We start from the raw sequence: 19,686 nt of genomic DNA on the forward strand, positions 1-19,686 counted from the left end.
CAACCTTTTTTTTTTTCTGAAGTATTGTAAAACAAACCAGAGACATCATGTCATTTCACTCCTATTTTGATACACACCTAAAAATTTTTAGACATTTTCGTATATAACAACAATGCTGTTAGCACCTTACGATTAATACTAATGCCTCGGTGTCCTCCACAACCCAGTCCATAATTACATTTCCCAGATTGTCTCCAACTAATTTGTCAGAACCGGAAGCAAAACAAGTTACACACATTATGTTTGGTTTTTACAACTCCTAAATGTCTGATAATCAGTTCCTTTTTAAGAGTCAAGAAACAGGGCAACTGGGTGGCTCAGTTGGTGGGGCAGCCGACTTCAGCTCAGGTCATGATCTCACGGTTCGTGAGTTCAAGCCCTGCATCAGGCTCTGTGCTCACAGCTCAGAGTCTGGAGCATGCTTCAGAATGTGTGTGTGTGTGTGTGTGTGTGTGTGTGTGTGTGTGTGTGTGTGCGCGCGCGCGCACGTGTGTGTGTCTGTGCCCCTCTCTCCCTCACACTCTGTTTCTGTCTCTCTCAAAAATAAATAAATAGTAAAAAAAAAAAAAAAGTCAAGAAACTAATATTATCTGAAATACAAAGAAGGAATTGTGAAGACAGTATGCCAGCAATCATATTTTGGTGGGGGTGGGAACATACAGGGGGAAAAAAATGAATGGAAAAAGACCAGAAGGAAATAAAATAGGATGCCAACAGTGGTTGTATTTGGGTACTAAGGATATGAGTAATTTTTTATACTTTTTTGTATTTTCTAATGTTTTTTTGAAAACATGTATTAGTTTTATATTTTTATAAATGCTTATTTTTGCAGAAGTTTAAATAGAAAATAAAAGCCCATAGAAGAAAACTAACCTGAGTCAACAGAAAAGAACTTTGAATCTGAATTATGCCTGCCAGCATCAAACCCAAGAAATAAAAAGCTGCCTGATCTAATGAGCTACTAAAATATGAGAGTCATAAAAGAAGCACTCGAAAGAGGCAACCTCTGAAAAGCGCATTGGTCTTTAAGGTTTCTGTTGGAGGCATTGTCTAGTGAGCAAGCCTTCTGGCATGTGAAGGCTGGAGAGCAGGTGTGAAGTAGGCACGGGGTCCAGGAGGGCATGCTGGGCCTCCTTCAAACCAAGCCAAATAGGAAGTGCAAAGATTTGGAGTAGTACAAGAGCCACTAGGTGTCGTGGTACAAGAGCCACTAGGTGTACCCTACGCAGACCAGGAGACCACATGGTGGGTGGGCCTGGTTGGTTGGTTGTCCTGGGATGTCGTTTCGCATGAGTGTCTCTTACTCACAGTCAAGATGCATGAAATGAGATGTCAGATTCCAGACTCCTGTCCAAGGAATGGGGCTCATTCAAGACCCTGGCGAGGAAGGCCTGAATTAATCGGTGATGGGGGGGGGCAGGTGCATGGAGCAGGCAGGTGGGAGGGCCAGGGAACCAGAGGAGGCCATTGAGGAGGGAGGTAGCCCCGCATCAAGAACCCGAGGGAATGAGGAGGAGAGCGGCCGAAGCCTGCGGCTAGGTTTGTGTGGAGTGGTGGTTTCTCGAGGGCGATGGCTTCGACTTAGAAGGAGCCAGAGCAGGGCCACCAGCATCGTGCCACAACCACTGCAGCATGACTGCCAGTCTCACTTGGAGCTCAAGTGGAGAAAGTTTCGCATTTTTCCTTCGTCTACCACAATGTCGTGCTTTCTGGAGCAGGCATGGTCGGCTATGGAAACGCTATTCCAACTTGCTTAAAACACTCACTAGAGTTTTTTAATGGCCACTAGAAAATCGTGGTCGTATATGCTTCCACCGAGCCAATGCCCAGATTTTTAGATCGGTAGACGCTGAAGGGTCCATTTTTGGCCTACTTCTCACATATTGGTGGTGAGAGCATTGTTCTCTGGTTTAGACATTTGTGATTTTATGCTGTCATAAGGGAAAACAAACCCAGCTACATCTTTGTGCTTTGTGAGATCCAATTCTGTACCATGAAATCCACTTTGACCATGTGAGATCAGTGACCTCGCTATCTCCTGGACACCTACCTCCAGCCCTTCCCTCTTGCTTGGCATTAAGGCCCTGCAAAGCTGAGACCGTGTCCTGTGTACCGCGCTCATCGAGACATCTTAATCTGAAGTCACCTTTGTAAAAACACCAACGTTACACTTTAAAGAGGTCACAAGCAGTGAATCGGACTTGATTACTGAGTCCTTAGACCTTAGAATCTTGGGGTCAAAGGTCAAAGTAATAAAGGAAGGGTCTCACAATTGCATCTCCCACAACATCCCTGCCATGTGCTGTCTGGCTCAGTTAGAAGGTGACAGTGTGCTCCTGAAGTTGCTTATTTCAGCTTCAATCAGTGGCAACCTCATTTCAGCCATTTATGCAGGCCAAAACCCATAAGGTCATTATTGACTTTGGTCTTTCTCTCACCCTTCACATCCAGTCTACCAATAAATCACCTCAGCTTAGCCTTCTAACCACCTCCAGAATCTGTCCCTTTCCTTACCACTGGGAGCACTGTCACCACCTGGGGCCAAGCAACCATCCCCCACCTGGACGGCTGTGGCCTCCTAACTCTTCTCCTAGCTTCTGCTGCCCCACTTCATCTTCTCTTTATACAGCAGTCAGAGTGATCCTTCTAAGTCAGAAATTAAGTCTTGTCTCTCCTTTTTAGAAACTCTCCAGTCTCTCATTCTGAATGAAATCTAGAAGTCTTTACAATGGAATTTTTTCCCCTGTTATTTTGTCCCTGTCTTCTCTGCTAGAAATGCATGGACTACAAAGTCATCTCGGGACTAGAGTCTCTTCTCATTTCCTGGACCGTCTTTGTTGATGTGAGCATCTTGGCTCACTTTGCTTTTATCATCAAACTGACCTCTCCACTAGGTAGCACCTCCCCACCCCAGCTGGCGTGACCTAACTTCACGTGAGGTCAGACTTCCCTAACTGCCATCCTAGAATATCCATCAGGTCTCTGCCCATTCCCGGTAGTTCTAGGAAAATCTGTCCAGGCCCTGCTTCATGCACCCATTTATGAACGTTGGACATTGTGGGAGAACCATGCTGTCTACCAGTTCAGGCTGCTACTTAGGAAGCCTTTCATTTACTACTAATACAGCTGTTTCAGACCTTTACCCGTGGCCCCAGCTTTCCACTCCTCTTCCCTGCAAGATCCACCATTCCCCCAGGTGACTTTCCATTCTCCCTGGGAACCTGCTGAAGTCCACCCCCCGCTTCAGAGAGTCACAATCCCTCTCTGCCTTCCCTCACCCATTCCCCTCTCTTCATGCAGTAAAACACGTGCCCATTCCAACCTGGGTTTCAGCCCAGTGGCGTCTAGGTCTTCTAATGGCATCGGCACCCCCCGAGCCACTCGCACTCTCAGTCTTTAGCTTGCTTTACATCTGTCACATCAGTTCTGAGTGCTAACGGCTCCCTCTTTGCAAAGCATCTCTAATCAGTCCTCTCTTCTGTTCCCATAGTCACCACCCCCACTCAAGTCCTTGCCATCCTCCCCTGGGATGTTGGGAGAAGACTGTTCATGGCTCTCCATTCTATTTCCCCAGTGCTATTACATGACTTTCCGGAAGGTGAATCTGGTCCCTTTACCCTGTTGCTCAACATCTTCCTACAGCATGGTCGTAGGTGAGGATTACCGCCCCCCCCCCCAGAAGTCTAGTCTCCAGAGTATGACATGCAAAGACCCCACCAGCTCTTCCCCCATTTTGTGACCGTCTGCTGTCCATCCTCCAGGCCCCTCAGCCCCTACTCTTGCCACTGAAGGTTTTGCTTGGCCTAATAATTGCCATGCTCCTGAGACTTTGCATGTGCTTTCCTGTCTTCCTAGAATGTCCTTCCCCACATCTCTACCAGTAGCAATCCTACTTACCTTTGAGATCCATCTAAAATGCCACTTCCTCCATGAAACTGCTTTTAGTCCTCCCTTCACTCATTTAGTAGACTCATTGAGTATTTGCTCTATTCGGAAATTACACAAGGTACTGAAGATACAGGAATTGAATATGCACCAAAATAGAAATGGTAGTCATCTCCTGATGGTGCACTTACGGAAGATTTTTTTTTCTTCTCTATTTCCCACCTGTATTTTGTTCAGTTTTCTACAATTAATGTGTATTACCACTGTAGTGAAAGAAAAGTAAGAATTACTTTGAGAATTTGTCCTGTTTTATTTTTGATAAACAGATAAGAGGTATTAGAATATGTTTATAGGCCGTATGGGAAGGCGAATAGAAAAGGAGGTGTTGAAGAGGAGAAAAGAAGGAACAGATTTTTGGAGCCAGCTCACAAAGGGGCGGGAGGCTCAGGACCCAAACCTCAGCTCCGGGATTAGCCTTCAGTAGGGGGAGGGGACCACCAGCACGCCCAGCCTGGAGGGGGTGAAGAGTGGGGACCCCTGCCACACAGTCTGGGAAGGTGAGCAGACGGGGGGCCCCCACCTTCCCTCAGAATCCTTTCCCCCATGTCTCCACCCCTGCAGTGCCTGTCCCCTGCACTTTACAGCCATTTGTGCACAGATCCGTTGTCCTACCAGATTTTAACATCCTTGCAAACAGAGCCCACTCTTAAGTTTTTCATCTCCTCCCATACAGCACAGTGTCATGTTTGCTCAAAAACGATTTCCTCAAGTGAATCGCATACCTGTTTTCAATTTTTGTTTATTTAGTCTGCTTAACTGGAATGGTGTTCCCCTGGAGAGGCACTTTTATCTACGGCAGCCTTCTTAGCTCTCCTGAGCTGTCTCCTGGGAGCTGAGGAGGGCTTTCCAGGGCTGTCGCTGGGAAAGGTGTGCTGCCAGCTTCCCCATGACGACCCCTCCACAGGCTCTCACCCCACTGCTCTCGACGCTCAACCTGCCGCTGCCACACCAGCTGCTACTTGTGGGAACCCTGTGAAACTTGACAAAGAAAATGGTGTGCTCTTCCTGGGCCGTCTGCGGCAGGTTCATGGGGCCGAGACTCGTGCACAGTATCCTGTAACTTGGGGCTTTGGTTAATGATAAACTCCTTGTTGGGTTTTGTATTTTATCCTCAGACCCTGAAGTGGAAATCTTGCCCAAGTAGCTCCCAGTGAGAGACAATAGCTTCTAAAGAGATTCTGAGAATAATAGAAAAGTTCCCAGAATATCCATCTTTAGTCCTTTGTAGAGGCAGGGGCAGAATTGTTTTATTTCAGGCCTGTAGAGACAACCCAGGACCAGAGTAGCCTTTGGAAAAACTCTGCTGTGTTCTTGGGCCCTTCCTGTCCCAGTTTGCTAATGAGGGCACCAGCCAATTAGAGGCTTACCTAAGGTCCCTTCGGGGTAACAGCTGACTAAATTGTGAGCATCGATTTTGCTGTAAATCCTTGGGATTAAAATAATTCAAAACAAAATATTTTCAAGAAATAAAAACAAAACCAAAAAAAAAAACTTTTATCATTTATGAGGCTGTCATGCAAAGAGCTAAAAATTATATTTGTTCGGCTTATCTCCTGCATTTTGGTGCTGTTAATAGTGTATTTGACTTAAACCTAAAGATTTGAGCCCTCAGGTTATTAAACAACATAAGGGGTCACTGTGTTAGGTGCCTTTAAAAGGACCTCTGTTTTTGAGAAATGGGCCAGGTTCATCTTGTTGAAAGGCTGGAGCTGAATGAATGAACCTCAGTGGCTTTAGAAATTTGTTATTTTGTGTTTCCATCTGAACCCAGTCCTCAGAAGCCTTCCTCCCTTACCCTCCCTACACTTTCTTCCCTCTCCCTCCACCTCTAGCTTTCTTCCCACACAGCCCTTGGGCCTCCCAGCCAGGCCACCACCCCTGCCCACCCCCGTGCAACTGTCTGAGGTAAAGAGAACACTTTTCAAGGACTGCTCAGGCGGGGTGCCCTCCTCCTCTGTCATAGGAATGGAATTCTTGTCTCCTAACCACATCCGGGCCTTCAGGCTCTTCTCACGTTCCTGCCACTTCCTAGGTTTGTGAGGCAAACACTTCAGGAAGTTTCCTTGTTTCCTCTTAGGCTTAGAAGTTTAGACAGCTGCCTCCCCATCAAGATGGGAAGGGGCCCAATTATAGTCTGGGGTCAGCAGACTAGGCTGATGGCAGGTGCCTTGAGACAGTAGAAGAGAGCACAGTTTACTCAGGCTTATTTTCTATAAAAGAAATCTTGCAGAGAAGTCTAGCACATAAACCACCTTATACACTAAAACAAGCTAGCGAACTCACAGCCCTCTGCTGCCCAGGCTCCCTCCTCACCCTTGGCAAGGGTCTCGGGTGGGCCCAGCGGGCCTCGGAGCCTCTCCACGCAGCAGGAGGAGACGTAGCTGGGTCTAAATGAATTATGTTGCTGACTGTGCTTCCATCTGTTATTTGCTCTTTAAAGCTCCCATGGGGGGCGCCTGGGTGGCTCAGTCGGTTGAACGTCCGACTTCGGCTCAGGTCATGATCTCGCGGTTCGTGAGTTCAAGCCCCGCGTCGGGCTCTGTGCTGACAGCTCCGAGCCTGGAGCCTGTTTCAGATTCTGTGTCTCCCTCTCTCTGACCCTCCCCCGTTCATGCTCTGTCTCTCTCTGTCTCAAAAATAAATAAACATTAAAAAAAAAAATTAAAGCTCCCATGGTCTTCTCGATTCTCTAAGAGGTGACCTGGACCTCACTCAGTCACAGCAGATCCCGCAGAGGAGACCCCCGCTTGCTCTTCAGCCAGCTACCACTCACCCTGTGCCCACTGCAGTCACTAGCACCTTCTGTCACAGACAAGTCGCTGTCTGCCCCTCCTAGCTGTCTTTGAGCCCCTCCTCTTTCTGCCCAGTTCCTTTTCACACACGTTCTTGGCACCTTTGACTTCTCTCGTGTCCACGCCGTGCTCCCCCACCACTCCGTGACTGCCTCGTGGCCAGAGGTGTAAGAAGCGGCAGAAATCTGCCCCGCCCCCACCCCTGGTCACCCCAGTCCGCTTTTGTTCCAGTCAGGAGAATTTCTTCCTGGTAAGTTTTTTGAACCGAATAGTTCACATGCAGAAGCCCAGAGCTGCTGCAGAAGTGATTTTGTATCTAATTCCTTAAAGTTACGAATTAACCTCATCAGCAGGTCTTTTTTTTTTTAATTTAAATTTTAGTCAGTTAACATACCTTGCAATATGGGTGTCAGGAGTAAAACTTAGTGATTTCATCACTTACATACAACGCCCTGCACTCATCATAACAAGTTCCCTCCTTAATACCCATCACCCATCTAGCTCATCCCCACCCCCCTCCATCAACCCTCAGTTTGTTCTCTGTCATTAAGAGTCTCTTACAGTTCATTTGCCTCTCTCCTCCCCGCCCCCCCCATACACACACCGTTTCCCATATGTTCTTCTGTTTTGTTTCTTAAATTCCACATAGGAGTGAAATCATACGGTATTTGTCTTTCTCTGACTACTTATGTCACTTAGCATTAATACATTCTAGCTCCGTCAACCTTGCTGCAAATGGCAAGGTTTCACTCTTTTCTATAACTAATGTTTGTGTGTGTCCATCAGACACATGAAAAGATGTTCAACATCATTAGCAGTTTTTTAAATCAGAGATTTCTTTCTTATAAGGAGGCACTGACATTTTTTTCTCAAAATAAGTTTTAAAATAGATTTAAATGGAAATGAACAATTTTCAAAGGGTAAGTTTCCTCACAATTTTGTATCTGTAAACTATAAAAAGTTGGTATGTACTGGAGGCATATTTCGTTTCCTTTACTTCACTGTCCCAGCCGAAATCGCATATGTTCAGCTGAAATATAATAAAAATAATGCTAAGTTTTGACTCTTAAATATCTAGATTCGGATCCAGTCTTGGCTGCCACTTAGGAGTTTGTGTGACTTTTCGCGAGCTGCCAGCCTGTTTTCTCAACCGTAAAATGGGCTGAACACTACACTCCCGCCAGATACTGCTTAAGAGATTCTATGGGGCGCCTGGGTGGCGCAGTCGGTTAAGCGTCTGACTTCAGCCAGGTCACGATCTCGCGGTCCGTGAGTTCGAGCCCCGCGTCGGGCTCTGGGCTGATGGCTCAGAGCCTGGAGCCTGTTTCTGATTCTGTGTCTCCCTCTCTCTCTGCCCCTCCCCCGTTCGTGGTCTGTCTCTCTCTGTCCCAAAAATAAATAAACGTTGAAAAAAAAAAAAAAAAAAATTTAAAAAAAAAAAAAAAAAAAAAAAAAAAAAAAAAAAAAAGAGATTCTAAAAGGTAGCAGGTGCGAGCGCTCTGCCCCCAGACGGGGCCTGGTGCTGTCATGTGCTGGGCTCTTCCCTGGCTTACCTGGTGCCCAAAAGTAGGTCTTGAGGTATACGTTACTTGCACCTTTCTAAACCAGGTTGTCTGCAGCCACGTGCCTTCCGCGGGTGTTGGCACGCTTTTTGATCTGACATTTAAACAGTAGCGTCCTGGAGTGTGTGCAGGGAACTTGCCGCTTGCAGAAGGGGAGCGACCCAAATCCTGTGATGAAGCAAAGGAAAGAAGGACGCGAGCTTCCTTCTGAAAGGGTTTTGTTTATGAAACTCCTCGTGGCATTTTTACTTTTTCCATGAAAAACTCTTTGTCCTTTTGTCTTCTGCCACTGGCCCCGGTTATGGACGGGGCGTTGATGTGAACACAGTTTCCAAATTGGAAATTAATGAGGTGTTTCATCCAGAGCAACCTTCCTCCCGCACTCTCAGGCATGCTGCCCTGGGAACCCCACCCCCACCCCCTTGTGGGTCTTTGCCCTCCTGCCGCCCTTGTCTACACGGCAGCGATGGGCACCCTTGCTTCTCTGCTACCTCCCCAGTGCTTTCCTGGCTTAAGAATTTTTTAAATCTGTGTATCAGGTATGATTCCCACAGTCTCTGGATCATGTCCAAGCAGGATGGGTTCTGCTTGCCTGAGGCCACTGTCACTGGGCCAGAAAGTTCTTGATGGCTCTTCAGAGCTTGCACTTCAGCCCTTTGTATATTCAGAAAGGAGGCTGGTGCACATTTCCTGGGATGCGGGGATGAAGGGGTGGGGGTGCTCAAGCAAGGTGAGAGCACTCCAGGAAACTTCTCGTCAGCGCCGTAGGCTTGGCCTCGGTGGGGCTCGCGTGTGCTGGTAGGAAGGCTGCCTATCACTGGCGGATAAGGATCGATCTGAGGAGCAGAGGTGCCCATCAGGGGAAAGGTGGCTCACACTGAGATGATGCAGCTGGTGTGTGTGGTTCTCGAGCTTTGGTGAGGAGTGGTAGACTTGTGATTCTGCCAAGTCACAGATAATAAATTTTAAGAACTCTTGCGGATGAAAAGCGGCCTCTAGTCAGCGCTGAGCACTTTCATCAGAGGGTTCTGAGGGAGAAGCAAAGCTCTGTTTAGAGCGAGGACATAATGGGCTTGGGGTTGGCAGAGTGTCTCAGAACCTTGTGGAACTTACTGCAAAGTTTTGTACGTAAATATTTCAAAGGAGAGAACCCGGAGCTTTCATTAGATTTTTAAATCTAGATTGGGGCGCCTGGGTGGCTCAGTCGGTTGAGCGTCTGACTTCAGCTCAGGTCATGATCTCACAGCTCATGAGTTCAAGCCCCACGTCGGGTTCTATGCTGACAGCTTTGGAGCCTGGTGCCTGCTTCTGATTCTGTCTCCCTCTCTCTCTGCCCCTAACCCACTGGCATTCTGTCTCTGTCTCTCTCAAAAATAAAAGGAATTAAAAAAAAAAATTAAAGCCGTTCTTGACCCACCAGTTTACATGAAAATAGACACCCAGTCAGGGTGGTTTGAGTCCCCGTGACCTGTGTGTGGTAGTCACCCATATGAGCACACTGTGGTTTCCTATGTCCTCTAGGAAAAAGGGACCCAGACCCCAGAAGGCCAGATGTCCTATGACTTGAATGCCTGAGGCATGGTAAGGTGTGTGAAAGAGAGGTGTGGAATGGAATGGAAGGGAAAGTTTCCCCAAATGTGCAAAAGACAGACTGTCAAACAAAATGTTGACGCATAGAACGAGGAGGATTGACTGGGTTTGGAGTGAAATGGAGAAAAGGAAACAAGCTGACTCTCCAGGGGAAATCTTTGTGACCACAAGAATGAATAGGTCACGGCCCTGTCATTCTAGAGGAGGCTGGAGCAACTCCATTAATGGGGAATTTTCAGGAAATGTGGATGTAATAGAAGGACAAGCATGGGCTGACCTTGAAAGGGGCTCTTCTGGAGACCCGCACACACTCCTTCCCCACCGGGACTGTTGGACGATACCTAGCATTGGCTCTTTCATTTCTCTTGCATTAGGCACACTCAGGACACCTCCTGAGAGCCAAATCCAGGGCCTCCTTGCTGCAGCAGAAGAGCCATGAGCACAGTATTTGAATCACTTACGTTTTTGGTTAGGAGTGGTTCTCAGAATAATCCAGAAAGTGTAGTTTGAGGATTTTTTTTTTTTTAAGAAAATTAAAGTCTGATATTACAGGTCCAAGATTCTATAATAAGGCTCTTTGCACTGAGTCAAAGGAAAATGAGAATAGTTGCTGTCATTCTCTTCCTGTGCTTCTTGGCTGCCATTTTAAGAGTGTTGGTTCTTCCTTCCGGGGGAGGGTTAGGGTATCAGAGGGGTCTCTCTAGCCTTCCAGGGTAGTACCTGTGTTCCACAGAGGCTTTGTGGTGTACAGCCCCCCTGGGCCAGGCTCTCTCCTTTCCCCCTGGGAACACCTGTGGATCCTTCAAATGGCCTTTTTTCAGGAAGCGTATCTCTGAGGTTGTGAACAGAGTGGTTTGGCTGATGAAAAGGAAGGCGGAGGGGATGTTTGCAAGCCCAGGCTGAGAGCTTCTGCTGATTGGAGCTCCCATTTCCCAAGCCCCCTCTGCCTCTCAGCTCTCAGTACATCTGGCCTTTCCTTGCTCGTGAATCCATTCCCCACAGTATCTATCTCAGAGCTTTTCTGCTTCCTTCATGCCCCTGAGCAGCCCCCCCCCCCAACCCTCCCTCATCCTTGGCTAGCTGATGTGAATGCTGTCACTTCCCCACTTCTTCCCCCCAGATTTGCCTCCCTCACCTCCCCTTTCCTTCCTGCCTCCTCTCCAGGCCACTCTTCCTCTCTCATCGATGGGTTGCCTCCACTCGGCCCGGGATCCGTTCCTTTTGTACCGGCTTCTTCCCCTCGCCCCATAAACACAGCCTAGTCCTCCGTCCTGCCAGCCTCCTGGAAGCCGTCATCCGCTTGCATTGCCTCCACCACAGCTGTGCTCCTGTCCTTAACCCAAAGCTTCCCGAAGCTTCTTCACATCGTGACACACAGAGGAGATGTTGCTGTTTGAATGGCACAAGGGCCGTGGGCACCAGGCTGCTGGAAAGCGGGCTCTGGCTGCCCTGAGGGTGGTTCCTCCCCGACAGCTTTGCGGTTCCACTCTGCCCCCCACCCCCCCATAACTTTCCCCCCAAAAAGCCTTCCTAAAGATCACCGGTAAGCAAATACTAAACACAAAGACATTTTCTTTGTTTTCATCTTCCTTAACATCCAAGTGGCATTTGACACTCGCTGGTGGTTAACAGCTCAGACTCTGGTGGTGCTGCTGTGGCTCAGTTCCTGGCTGGGCCTTTTCCAGCTTATGACCTCAAAAGGTTACTTAATGTGTCTGTGCCTCGGTGTCATTCTGCAAATGAGGATAATAAAACCTACGTCATGGGGTCGCCGTGTGAGTTAAATGGCTTCTCTGGGGGAAGCGTCTTGTCTCGCTGTAAGTGCTATATAAGTGTCTGTTGGGGCTTTTGAGTACCTCTTTGCTAAAGCCCCTTTCTTCTAACATCGGACCCTCCTGATTTTTTTCCTATGTCTTTGAGCTCTCTTGCTTTTTGTTTTCATTCTCCACATTGTCTTTTTCCCCCCAAAAATGGAGAAGGTAGTAGAGAATGCAGCCTTGACTCTCACTTGCCTTTTCTTTCTTTCTTTCTTGAACCTTCCCACCAACGCCACCAGCTCCCCACCTGTAGACCGGTCATCTCCCCAGGCCCCAGACCCACACCCCGACTGCCTGCTACATTGCCCACCATCTGGATCTCCTCCCTGCACCTCAGACTCCCAAAAATAGTTGAACGTTTCTTTTATTTTTATTTTAAAAGCAATAAATTACTCATCGTAGAGAACACAAGCAAATTTAAAGGATACGATACAAGCCAACAGTAATCCCACTGCAACAAGCACCAGCACTAAACTTGGGCGTGTCTTTGAGCTCAGTGGGTCTCAGCCCGGGCCGAGTCTCCCCAGGGCATCGAAGTTTGGCAACGTCTGGAGATATTTGTGGTTGTCAGCTTTGGGTTGCAGGAGGGGCCACTGGCATCTATCAGAGTCCAAGGATATCACCAGACATTCTACGGTGTACAGGATAGGCCCCCACAACAAAGAATTGGTCCACTCAGTAGTGCTGAGGTTGAGAAACCCCATTCTGGACTTTGTCTTGACATAAATGCTCCAAATAGAATAAGTTGGAATTACTTTTCTCTTTCTACCTCCACCCTGCTTGTCCGCCTCTGTTCTCATCTGTCACATATTTGGCATCTACCCCCAGGCCTTCTCCCCCATCCAGTTTTGGTATTGATGACCACTCACCCCAACTAAGGAAGGGGCACTCCAGCAGGCCCTCCACCTTGAGTCCCCTCCTGCTTGGCCTGGTCTGGCCACCCATGTGCTTGCAGACCTTCTGTTGGCCTCCGCTGCCTGTCCACTGTCCACGCCTCAGAGTCTGAGCTCCCCGCGGGCAGGAGCTTCCACACTGGTCGACCTTCATGCCTAGCTGGAACCTAATGCCATCCTGAGCACCGAGTCGGTGCTTGGCAAAGCTCTGTAGAATGTGTTTGGATGAATGGTTGCATGAAAGAAGAACCTGAAATAAATCCTCCTCATGATTCCCTCACAATCTGTCTTTGCAGATCCTTGGTGAATGGTTTGGTCGGACCATCATTCGCTCCTGCACCAAACTGAGCTACGAGCACGCACAGAGCATGATTGAAAGCCCAACTAAGAAAATCCCTGAGGAGGAGCTGCCCCCCATCTCCCCGGAGCACACCAGCGAGGAGGTACACCAGGCCGTCTTGAATCTCCACGGAATTGCAAAGGAGTTACGCAAACAGCGGTTTGTGGACGGCGCGCTGCGTTTGGATCAAGTCAGTCACTTTTTTTTTTTTTTTTTTTTTTCGGTGCAACCAACAGATTTGACTTGTGCTTGAGTCCAGTGTGCGTAAGATTCAGCACGGCAGTCTTGGGACCTTCCCTCCTTTTTCCCCAGTCACAGCCCTAAAACGTTGTTCTCTGAGGCAGGCAGGAACTAACTCTCACCCGCTCTCCAAACTCCACAGACACACGAGGCCCACTGACATGAGCCAAGGCAAAAGGGTCGTGTCTGTGTGGGCGGCCCTGTGACCAGAACTCCCAGCTGGTCCTTCCTAGTAGGCCTGTAGCCCGTATTTGAGCCTTACCTCAATTCCTACCTCAAATCCCTCTGAATGGAGGTGAGAACAGGAAACATGGAAGTTTAGAAGGTAGTTGACCAGTATCGGACCATGAGGCTTAGAAAAAAAGGCATTTCTTCTTATCCCTTGTCTTCCAAAAAGAGTTATATGTTTATAATTCTGGATTCGTATTTGAAGAAGCAGAGAGCTGAGGAGACTGTGGAACGTTGACCGCTGGAGAAAGTGACGGCCCAGAATGGTACTGATTGCTCTTTGAGTACCACAGCCATGCCGGTGGCCCTCTGGGACTTCGGCAGCCGTCACTCAAACCTGGTCACATTTCCAAGTCCGTTTCCACGCGCAGCAACTCCTAAGACTTGGGAATTCCTTCCTCAATAGTTGTCAGTACATTATAGAGTCGAGTCCGTGTTCCGTGTATCGTGCGATTTTTTTTCTTATATTTCTTACCCAAACCCCCAAGAACTGCCCGCCTTGCCTGGTCACTGTGCTTGGGAAGTTTCTGGGTGTATGAAAAAAGAGTTGAGCCTCAGGATTGGCTGATGGAGAGGACTGGCAAGAGTGCAGCCTCACAGAGACGTCTTTCTCTGAGTGTCCCAGCTTGGAGAGATCTCAAAAGCCTTTCTAATTGAAGGCTCCATTTCATCCTACCCTTTGTGATAAGCATCACTAATGCTTCTCAGCGGGCATTACGAAGAGTTGCTGCCCTGGGCCTAGGATTAAGTTAGCAGCGTTTGGGGCAAGTGGATAGTCTGTTGTGCCGGAGCTTGAGGGACCTTCCGGAGCTCTCATGCTCCCCCTCCCCAACCTGGGCTCAGGCAGCCTGAGCAGACCTGTCTGCTCACAAGTGCTGATGGGCAGACCGTAGTCGGAGTGGCCGCCAAAACAGACCGCAGAGCCAGTAGAAGAGGGACCAGAGGCACAGGAGATGACGGAAAATCTCCTTCCTTTCGTTCAGTGAAATTCTTTGTGGGGGTGTGAACACACCCCAGTTCTCGCTCACCAGTGGCTGCCTGGTTGTCAAATCCAAGGATGCTTTTCAGTTCTTGCTTCCTAGACTTCTGTTCTGCATTTGGCCCTTTGAAGCTCACCTCCTGGTTCTCTGCTCCCCTGGTTCTCTGCTCTCCATTAGTGTGCTGGTCGCTTTGCGGAAGCCTCTTCCTCTCCTGTCCCCTATAGGGTTCACATTCCCTAGGATGTACCTCACCCTCTATTTTTTCTCTGTCCACACTCCCTTCCTGAATGAATGCTCTACTCTTATGATTCTAACTACTGACTGGTTGCTGATGATGCCAAAATCCGTCTCTCTGGCCCTGCCCTCCTTCCCAAGCTCTAGACAGGCCTCTCCACCTGCCTTCTTGAACTTTTCACCTGGATGTCCCGTGGTCACATCTGCCAGCGTGCCTCATTTCTTCTGCAGGATCCAGTGATCAGTACCCACGGCATGCTGCGCGGGCTGGCTAACGCTCCCTCCTTCCTCGGTGCACCCGCCCCACCGTGTGTCTCAGGAGCCCTCGTGTGTTTCAGGAGCATTCCTAATTACTCCCAAACCTGACTGTGCCGGGTTTGTGTGTGTTGCTGTAATTATGCAGTCTAACTGACCAAATAAGAGCATAAAAAAAAGCTTTTGTTTCTGAGAACTAAAATTGTTTGAAAAGATTCAATGAGGATAAATCTTTAAAAACTCTGCTGTTTGGGTATGACAACTATAAAAGAGTAGGGGGTTGGGGCCCCTGGGTGGCTCAGTCGGTTAAGTGTCCGACTTCAGTTCTGGTCATGATCTCGCGGTTCATGAGTTCAAGCCCCATGTCAAGCTCTGTGCTGACAGCTCAGAGCCTGGAGCCTGCTTCCGATTCTGTGTCTCCCTCTCTCGCTGTCCCTCCCCTGCTCACGCTCTCTCTCTCTCTCTCTCTCTCTCTCTCAAAAATAAAAACGTTAAAAAAATTTTTATAAAAGAGGGGGAAAAATCATAAAATTCAGGAAGAATTCTGTACTCAGATGGCTTTACAGAAGTCTAAGTTCTCCCTCTCTTTTAAAGAAACAAAAACTATAAATTATAGACGATGAATTATGAGTGTAATTTATTCAGAAAAAATACGTAGAAATCTAATTGGCATCCTCTTTTAAAGAGCTCTGTATTTTTAAAAAAACAAATGAATGCATATCTATATAAATTAAGTTAAAACAAGGGGGCGCCTGGCCGGCTCAGTTGCTAGAGCGTGCAACTCTTGATCACAGAGTCCTGAGTTCAAGGCCCCTGTTGGGCATGGAGCCTATTTAAAAATACCTTTTTTAGTTAAAAACCAAAATAAATTCAGTTGGAATAAATGTTTGGTTATATATAGATAGATAGATATCTTCTGCATGATTCCCGTCTTTAGCCAGCTCCTAGAATAACTTCCCAACTACTGCCTCAAGCACATCAAATGAGAGGGTTTCTGTTACAACATTTTAGAGATCTTACCCTATCAGATTGTTACAAAGTTTGATTGGATTAAGTATATGAAATACTCTATAACTATGAAAATATAAAGGATCAGTTAGGTGATCTCAGCTCACATTGGGATCCTAGGGGTGTGGTAGTCAAGGTAGAAGAATGATCACAGATTACTGATTGATACTGACTGATCTGTTGGCATATCTTAGAATCAGAATTTTATTGCTGAAAATAACCTTAGACTTCTGCATCTCATTGGCCCTCACAATTTGTAAATTAAAAAGCTGATGCCCCCTCAAGTTGCTTATATGCAAGCTGACTCTTTGTTCCGTTTTCCTCCACTTAAACCATGCTGACTTAAGAGAGAAAAGCTTTCCTTCAAAGTAAGAAAAGAAAAAAAAAACCCTCAAAAGTCCTAATTAGGTTCCAGTTAATTAAGGTTTGAAAATAATGGATGTACATCCTTGGAGTTGATTCCTTGGTTCCCCAGAAAACAAGTTGTGTGGACCACAGCTTTAGAAGGAGGAGCACATCAATCTCCCTCAGCAAGGGACACTGGCGAGATCCTTTATAAATCAGCTAAATGGCCCTATTCAGAAGTCACCGCATTTGTTCTCCGGTGCCTGCTGCCTGCATTTGCCCTCGCGAAAACCCATTTTTCCTCAGTGCTTTTGGCGTGGCCTGCTGCTTGGAGTTTCTCTCTGATGCTTTGCTTGCCTCGTTTTACCATGTCCACATTTTTGGTGGCAGTCCTAAAAAAAATACGCCCTTTTGCACCAGCCTCAATGAGAGAGGCTCTGCGAGCGGGTCTGCCGTTGTGTCACACAGTATGCCCTTGAATGCAGAATAAATCTGCTAAAGCAGAAGTTACACCTTTGTAAGAAATCAGTTCATCTTGATGACCTTCCGAATAAGTGAGGTGGAGGGTACTCGGGTAGCGCCTGTTTGTCCGTCAGGGACAGACTGCTTCGGAGGCTGTGAGAGCCACAGCAGCGCAGGACTGCTTGACCACCGGGTGCCTGCAGTCAGCCGCTCGGGCCGGAGCTGCCTCACCCACACCTGAGACGGTCTGGGCTGGCGCCAGCTCCCGGAGGACCACCCGCTCAAGTCTTGCCTGCTTCCCCGAGTATGCTGTCAAATGTTAGCAAGCTCTGTACGTGCTGTGGTGTGCAACAGATTGGGAAGCACTGCCTTAGAGGTCGGATTACTTGCCTCAAATGTCTCTTTTACCTAGAGCTCGAACCTGGTTCTAAAGAGGCTCTAGCCCAGTGAAGTGACATTCCTGTGTTTTCACTGCCCCAAAAGCAAACGCAGGTGCCAGATGCATTTTTTTTTTTTTTTTTTTTTTTTTTTTTTTGCTTTTTGGTTGGAGGAGTTGAAGAGTATCCCTTCCAGGTGGTTTCTTCCCATCTTCATGCTTTCTGCGGTCATGTTCATTCTAGACTTTAACACGGATTCTCGTTTTATTTATGATCACATACGTCACTCCTCTGTTTCTTAAAAGGGGGCCCCAGTGTTTTTGTGTTTATCAGAAAAGTAACCATTATGGCTGGTCATCGTACGCCAACCTTGAATTTTGAGGAAGGGGAACCGTGAGAAGCTCTCCCTCCTTGCTCTGGTTTTTGCTCTGTGACTCGGGCCTGTCCGACAGGCCTCGAGAGTGTGCAGAGCTCTGGTACTTCTGTTTGTGCCATCACGAAGCGTGCTCCCAGCCAGCCTCCTCGCCAGAGAGGCAGATGACTCTGCCCATGACGTGACGAGGCTTCGGGCTCCTTTTCGAGTCTGTGCCTTAGCATTGGCCTTAAAGAAAGGATAGCAAGGGAGGGTAGCGGAGTGGTAAATAGAACCGTCAAAAACGTCTCGAGGAGTATTGATCATTTTCAGGAAACTACACCAACACTTTTCTGGGGCTTTCTCTCCAGCCCGACACTCCTCAGGCAGGACGTAGCACTTCAGAGAGAGCCCACTCTGTGCCGGCTTCTTTGAGAAACCAGTAGGATGGCCTGCAAGAAACTGGGCCACTTTTGGGGACCCCCAGCAGGTGCACAGGGATGTGAATGGCTCCTGCTGAGCCATTGACTTTCTGAATTTAGAGAAAGTTGTGGTGAAGAGAAGCTTATATTTCCATCTTAGGCGATTCCTCCAGCCCAAAGGAGCCTTTACTAAGTTCCCAGCTACATCTTATATGACTCCCTCCTGGCATGATTTTGAAGCCCAGACGTCAGGCAGTATCTTCGAGTGGACTTGATTATAAAGATAAACTTGCTGGTAAAATAATTTTTGAATACCGTGGGACCCAAGCTGCTGTGGCATGCTATTCTGGATGTCCTTGGCCTAGCCCAGCCATTGAGTTGGGGGTCGGCAGACTTTCTGTAAAGGGCCAAATAGTCACTATTTTAGGCTTTGTGGACTGTTGCAGTGTGAGAGGAGCCGCAGACAAACACGTGAGTGGGGCCGTGTGCCGATAAAACTTTAAGGACACTGGAATTTGAATGTCACAGAATTTTCACGTCACAAAATAGTATCCTTCCTTTGATGATTTTCCAATCATTTAAAAATGTAAAAACCCCATTTAGTTCATGAGCCGTTCGAGAGCAGGTAGAAGGCTAGGTTTGGCCCGTGGTCCGCAGCTCGCTGACCCCTGCTTACGTGAAACTCAGCTCCGCCAACCCACGCAGCGCATCCTCGCCGCACAGGGGATCTGCGCTGGGTAATGGAGAACGTTGTGCTAAGTTAGCTCTCGGGGTGGTTTCATGCAATTAAGGAAATTATTCCTTTGATTAGTACCATGTGTAGCAGGTCCAATTGGAGGGCAGAAGTGGAGGAATGAATCAGTTTAGCACCAGTTCCCTTACCCTAGCTTTAATTAGCCAGAAGCAAAAAGAGCAGTGGCTCTCATTTGCCACCTCTGCGTGCTTGCAACCTCTTCCCAGCGGGGTCTCCTCCCCAGCCCACCTGCAGTGGTGCTGGCCCCTCCCTCTCGTAGGGCGGGACCGCTCCTGGCAAAACAGGGCTCTCCGGAGGGCTCTCCGGAAGCTGTGTGGCATGTCCGCCCCACCCCACCCCTGTTGCTGTATGTAGCAATACGTTTTGTTGAATCATACGTTTACAGTTATAGAGAGAATGTCTCTGTTCCTCCTCTCCAATACAGTTGTTTGCAAGAAATGAACATTCCAGCTCTCTACTGTTTAATTTTTGGGCAGTGTGATATTTGGTGTGAGGTGAAAAGGACGGGATATTCATCCTATCTGGCTCTTCCTTGGTCTTATTTACATCATCACTGAAACACAAGGGTAGGCTGTTGATCAGACGGTAGGACATGTTTGTAGAATTGGTCTCTGTTGTCTTAGTCATAGAGTTCTTCCCTCGGCATGTGTTCCAAAAGCATTTATTGGGTACCTTGAATGTGCTAGTTGCTGGAGATGAAGGAATAAGAAACGAAGGAATGAGACTCAAGTCCAGGTTCTTAAGTTTACAGTGAGCTGAAGGAGCCAGCAGACCACCCAGAAAATTAAGAGTATGGTGAGACTATGTTGGAGAGGACCAGCACAGTCTCAGGGGATCAGGGAAGATTTGCCAGTGGAGACAGTGTGTACTCTAGGATTTTCAAAAGGTCGAGGGGCTAGCCAGGCCCCGAAGGCAAGAGAAGGCGTTCCAAGCAAACTGCTAGTGCAGGCATGCAAGGGGCAAGAGATGGCACATTTGGGCAATGGCACATTGTTCCAGGGTACATGGTGCTGGTGCAGAGGGAGGAGAGTAGCTAGGAAAGGAGGCAGAGGCTAGGCCTTGAAGACTGCAGGAGTGAGCTGGGGGAGCC

The 19,686-nt window shown here is 48.0% G+C and overlaps 1 protein-coding gene across 4 annotated transcripts in view; it reads left to right on the forward strand.

The window, feature by feature from the left end:
• DIS3L2 (DIS3 like 3'-5' exoribonuclease 2) overlaps positions 1-19,686 on the forward strand; it is a 350,540-nt gene that overhangs the window by 260,987 nt on the left and 69,867 nt on the right. For 3 of the 4 annotated variants that reach the window (XM_045481713.1, XM_045481715.1, XM_045481714.1), the window contains one exon: positions 12,896-13,129. The exons of the other annotated variant lie outside the window; for it this stretch is intronic. In XM_045481713.1, coding sequence (XP_045337669.1) covers positions 12,896-13,129 — 234 coding nt within the window. The remainder of the gene's footprint in view (positions 1-12,895; positions 13,130-19,686) is intronic. 4 annotated transcript variants of the gene reach the window in all.

Source organism: Leopardus geoffroyi, chromosome C1 (assembly GCF_018350155.1).
Source record: "Leopardus geoffroyi isolate Oge1 chromosome C1, O.geoffroyi_Oge1_pat1.0, whole genome shotgun sequence".
Lineage (NCBI taxonomy): Eukaryota > Metazoa > Chordata > Mammalia > Carnivora > Felidae > Leopardus > Leopardus geoffroyi.